This window comes from Geospiza fortis, unplaced genomic scaffold, assembly GCF_000277835.1.
Source record: "Geospiza fortis unplaced genomic scaffold, GeoFor_1.0 scaffold40, whole genome shotgun sequence".
Taxonomy (NCBI): Eukaryota; Metazoa; Chordata; class Aves; order Passeriformes; family Thraupidae; genus Geospiza; species Geospiza fortis.
The window spans coordinates 2029721-2035720 of NW_005054297.1; the positions used below are offsets into that span (position 1 = coordinate 2029721).

Below are 6000 nucleotides of genomic sequence, written 5' to 3' on the forward strand. Positions count from 1 at the left end.
ATTATTAATTGAACATAGTGATACTATGCAAGCCACACTACTATACCTCTCTATTCCACCTCAGCATGCTTCTGTTTCAGCCCAGTCAGGTGTTAAAAAAGCAGAAGCATGCCACACTCAATGCTTACCCCACAGTATTTACAGCTGCTCAAAGTCAAACTATGGCAAAATTTCCACAATGCACTGACTGACATCAACCAGGAACTGAGCAAATCAGTGTTACAGAAAAAACCTACTTTTTACAACACAATAAAAATCAAGGGTTAATACTCATGCTTCAAACCTCCCAATTTATGGTTTGTCAACCATGAGACAAATTTAGCAAATGTAAATCCAAGTCTCTCCTCTGTTTAGAAAACCATTGGATCCATGTATGTCCCCTCCCTTCGGAAAGCTAAAAGCAAGCAAATTGCCTCATAAATATGTAGAAGAATTACTTCTAGAATACTGGTATATTCTATAAAACTAAATTAAAATACTATCAAATTAGACTGTTACCAAATATACTGGCTACCCACAAACTTAGATAGAAGTTTTAGGAAAAACAGCAATTTTTTTTCAAGATGACTTGTGACACTTGTAAAAATCCCCTCTGTTACAAAATCAAGTCAAACTTATATCACAATCTACATAAAACACCTACTCAATGAGGAAAATTCTAGTGTGAAAACCAGTGCTCATCATAAGCAAACTCAATTGAAAGTTTAAGGAACTAGTTGAACAAGTTATCTGTCTGTAATTTTCAAGGTATTTCTATTTAACACCATACTCAAAATGCCATGATCCACATTTTATACCGCAGTAAGACTTCTGTCTCCATCTACTGGTTGAAAAGCATTAGGTTCCATCATCCATAGGGGCTATGACTACACAGATGGTCACACTACTGATCCTTAATGTTTACTACTGAACAGCATGATGTATTTCACAGTACTTTCTCTTTAATAAATTAAAGAAGTGAAGCAGCTCAAGGCTTTCAAAGCACTGGTATCCAGCCCTCAAAACTCATTTTTGTTCCAACAGCTGTACAACTGAATTTACTCAGCATCAAGCAAGCAAGTTATAAAAATAAAATTGGAGTTTAACAATATTTGTCTTTAATATGCTCAAAATCACAAGTAGCTAATGCACAAGATTGCTTAAGCAATTGATTTCCAAGAAAACCAAGATTGTGTGTCAGATATTTTAATAAGATTTGCTTATTGAATTTAAAGTAGTTAAACCATTTGGAACATGAAATGCAACCTGGACAAAAAGAAATTTGTTCTTGCTGTATAAAAAAGCTTAAAAGAAGTTGCATTTGGTATGCTTTTCAGCAACTAACACTACAAAATGAACAATGCTTTCACTACATTGTGTAATCTGCAGACAAGTACACTTGTCTGAGTACTTAGTTACTTTGGCATCCAACCCATATGCATGCACTCTGAATATATTATTTTAAACTTAACTGCACAGACTGTCACATGATGTCATATGATTCCTTTATTTTTATCTTACAGGCCTCCTGGTGCTCCTCGATTCTTCACTAGTCTGATTACACATGGTTTTCCAATCATCTTTTAGAGTCATTTGGGTTTTGATTGTTTTGTTAATTTTTTTTTAAATCAACAGGCATTCAAGGTATTTTCTTGTTTATTGGTACAATTCACTGCATTTCAATGGGATCCTTTAGTTTAGTCTATTTAGTCTCATCCAAATAATTCATATGAAAAATACTCATTCATAATAATTCATTACTCTAAATAATTACTCCTATGAAGTCAACACATACAAGATTTCCAATACTGATGTCATATATACAGTAATTTAAAGATATGAATACACTGTCACTGCAAAAATGTTTTAGATGGATACTTTCATCTTAATAACATACACATATATATATTTTAAAGCTTTTGTAAGAATAATAGTTCTATAAATGTTGACACTTAAAAAGCCCTTTTTATTTGGGTTTATTGTTCTGCTAATAATGCACTGAAGAAGTAATTTAGCATTTTACAAGCTTAAGCATGTATTTTACAGCAAACCTCTTCTTACTGTATTATTTATTCAATGCCAACATTCTCAAACAGGCAACCATTGATGAGTAGAATAATATATTTCAGTTATTATATTGTGGTCTAGTTAAAAGTTTTGCTTAGGTATCTTTTCTTCCTCCATTTTACATTGAAGATACGTGGATGGAAACTGAACAATGGTGTTTATTTTATGTCTAGTTTTTACCAAACTCTCTATTCTTCAATATATCCTTCATAAAAGAACTGTGGTATCATAAATTTCTAATTTTACATGAAGCACGAACAAAAATCATTACATTAACACATAGGTGTATATTTTCCTGTTAGGATAATTAAAGATGTAAGGGAAAATAAAATCCAAGCAAGGTTTTCTGAAGGGTATACTTGCCCACATAAGTACACACTAAATTTTTTTTAACTATGCAATCTATTGGAAATATTTTCCTAAAATTATGCTCAAATTTGGCTTCAGGAAAAGAAGCTATTTTGAGAAAATCTAATTTCCAGTTAGAGATTTTAAGAAGCAGTACACCATACACTATGCAGGACTTCACTGATGTAAAATTGTGATTCTACAGACTGATAAGGAACTGAGAGCCAAGCTTGCCAAGATTAGGTGGCATTGCATTTCTCAAACAATAAAAAGCCTCTACATGCACACAATACAGCACGAGATCATGCTAAAAATAAAACAAAACCAACCTTGCTGTTAGGCCCCGATGAGAGCTGCCTCAAAAAAAAAAAAAAAAAAAAAAACGAGGTTTCAAATAAGTGACAACTAGAACAAGCTTTCATTAGGCTTTTATTTTTTAAATAACAGAATCAAATATAACTGAAGATAGTTAACAAACATATGCTAAAGTGCTGTATTTTATGATGCATAGAATTATCTATGAGTCTAATACTAAGACACCTGGCAATGAACTTTCTGAACTCCCTAAGATTGAGGTTAAGCATTACAAAAAAAACCCACTTTAAGTGCAAACAAAAATATAGCTAGGAACCTGACTGAAGCAGTACTTAGAAGAAATCTCAAAAAGGCTAAGGCACTATAACCTGAAGTACAGCAGGGGCTATAGTTTTTCCAAAATATCCTTTTTTAAACTGGGCCAAATTGGTCCACAGGCACTCTATGTGAAAAATGCTTTAAATCTAAGATAACTTATTTCCACAATGATGTAAAGCTACACAAGAAAATACACCTGCCACAAATTGCGCTGAATCAATTTCATGTGTTTGTTATGAAAACTAAGTGTTGGTTTCTCCTTTGAGGTATATTGGTTAATTTAGCTATACTACTCGTGTAACCAGCCTTTTCACTGATTACCTGTAGATGTGTGAATTTGGCTGACAGCACAGAAGGAAAAAGAAAATCAGGATTTACTCACCAAGGAGGAATCCCTGTGACACCACATTCCATCCTATAAAGGAAGTGAAAGTGCTCTTCCCTTCGGTCTGATTTACAAGAAAGAAAGAAAGAGAAGGTTGTAATGTTGCTACACTATGCACTGTTATGGAAAGGAGCAAGGAGTACTTGATCTGAGAGTATACTACAGAAAAAAATGAATGCATCTTCCTTTTTTGGTTGGTAGAAAGCTACACATTTTGGTGGGTAGATGCACAACTTCCTAAATGAACTTCAGGTGACAAAAGGAAGTTTATGGATTTCATAGTTAAATTCCTCAAAGAGAAAAAAAAAAGAAAAAAAGGCTTGAAGGTTTGGGAGTAAGTGTATAACAGAGGTTCAAATTTGTTTAATAGCCTGATAATATGAACAAATAAATAATGTCCATAAGAAGAATGACATTGGATTTGTTTGTTTTATTGTTCCAGATAGGCTTTATTTCTACAGTTTCTTTCTTGGAATAATGTGTTCTATTTATTTCCTACTGAAAAACATGAATCTGTGAATTCACAGGAGGCCAATGGGAATTTTAAGATGTACCTACAATATAGCTGAAGTTATTCATGTTATTGCTGACAGGACCTAAATTCACTTATTTCAGAAAGCAGAGTAGAAGAATAATACAGAATAGGTATTTATAATCTATCTATATCTACTTTCACATGGAAGAAATCACAGAATATTCTCAGTTGGAAGGGAACCCACGAGGATCATTAAGCCCAACTCTTAAGTAAATGTCTGCACAGGAATTGGACTATAGCTGTGGTGTCATTAGCACCATGCTCCAGGTTCCTGGTGGGACTCAGCTCTAGTGTGAGGCACTGGAGGTGCTGGGGCATGTGAGCGGTGGGTGGGTGCTGCTCACACAAAGCAGGATCTTGCTGGTCTTCCACCATCCAGGTGCTGCCCTCATTCCTGGACCCACTCCTGGCAGTGGGGGGGTGGGGAACCCCTGCAGATGAGGTGTGTGTGGGAGGTCTCTTGTAAAGGTTTTGTCAATCTATCTTTACATGTAAGAAAATACATAGTCTTCTCCTGTATTTTCTTGAGAAAACTAGATTTTGCAGAGAAACCCCCCACTTTCCCTCCCAAATCCTTTCTTGCTTTGTGGAGATGATGGAAAATGTCCTCAAACATAATTAAATTGGGAATCTTATCAGAGTTTCACTAACGTGCAATTTTAACTTTCATATCATGGTGCTTTACAAATAATACAGAAGAGCTTTTCCACATTCCCACATTGCCCTTTATTGGCATGCAACATATTTTCAAGAAAAATATTAAGTTAGCTCTATGAAAGAGCTTCAAAACAGGCAGTGATATTAGTCTACCCAGAATCTCTGGGTCTGAGGTATTGATCAAAAAATTGTCTGAATTGTAAAATGAAACTGTCAACCTTGGGTAGAGTTAGTTTTAGGAACCTGTCACCAAGGACTCTAATTCAAACACAACTCTACCAGGTCCACTGCTCTGTCTACCTTGGTACATCACCAGAACAACAGACCTTTTATGCTGTCAAAGAATCTTTTAATAAAGTGAGAATAGTCTACAAGATTCAAAGAGAATAATTAAGGAAAGTTCTTGTCTCAAAACAAAATACAGTAGAGCTGATTTTTTTTAAATTTCAGAAGATGTAATCTAATTTTGTGAAGTGCTTGTTAACTTTTTTAAAAGCACCCTGCCACTTATAGAGCACAGACTAATGAAGTTGCACCTGCCAAAACTACCAAAACCATGTGATGATTCAGCCTTTGCCAGTTTGATCTCAGTAATAAACAAAGCATTTAGTTCACTCAATGACAGAATCTTGGATTCTTCTGACTGAAGTTCTTGAAGTTTTTTAAAAGATTGCTTTGTCAACACCAATATAGCTCTGACAAAAACACAGAACTACCTTTGCTCAAAAGGAAAGATCAAGTGATGAGGAAGGATGACAGAAGTCAAACTGAAGTGCTTACACTATCTAGGCAGAAAAAGTAAACTATTTTCTTTAAGATACATTACTCTTTGTTTCCTTTTGGAACTCCGTAAAATGAAATATTCCAACATGTGGAAGAGGCTATAAATCACTTCCCCTATATTTAAGCACTTTGCCTAATATACCATAGACAGGAATTAGCTCATTTATGTAGAATGTGGTTTTATTGTTAAAAAAAAGGTTAATATAATCTTTCTCTGCACTGAAAAGAGAAGACAGAATTGTGAGGAAATAAATAAACTGAAGAGTAAACTGGAAGAGAAACAGAACACTCACTGCTCAATTACTCCACTGAGATGTTGAGAGAAAAGTCAGGATGAAGGGAGGAGCACTTTTATTTACTACACAGAATGGAATATGATGTGGCAGGTTCAACTAACAACTAGTCAACATTTATTTGATATTTGCAAGGAAGAACAAGCCAGAAGATAAACAGCCACCTGCTTTGTAAGTACCTTTTGTCATAACAAGTGTGCTTTACTTATTCAACTCTATTTTGTTACAAATACATAAAAATGTATTTCCTGAGCTGGAAGAAAATCACAAATATTTTTTGCCATAACAAAATCAGCATAACTACAAAAACAAAAAACCAC

The 6000-nt window shown here is 34.5% G+C and overlaps 1 protein-coding gene across 1 annotated transcript in view; it reads right to left on the minus strand.

Annotated features, from left to right (window-relative positions):
- The window catches only part of TAPT1 (transmembrane anterior posterior transformation 1), a 44636-nt gene that overhangs the window by 32510 nt on the left and 6126 nt on the right, over nt 1–6000 (minus strand). The window contains exon 3 of the mRNA XM_031066058.1: nt 2724–2747. Within this exon, the coding sequence (XP_030921918.1) occupies nt 2724–2747 (24 nt within the window). The remainder of the gene's footprint in view (nt 1–2723; nt 2748–6000) is intronic.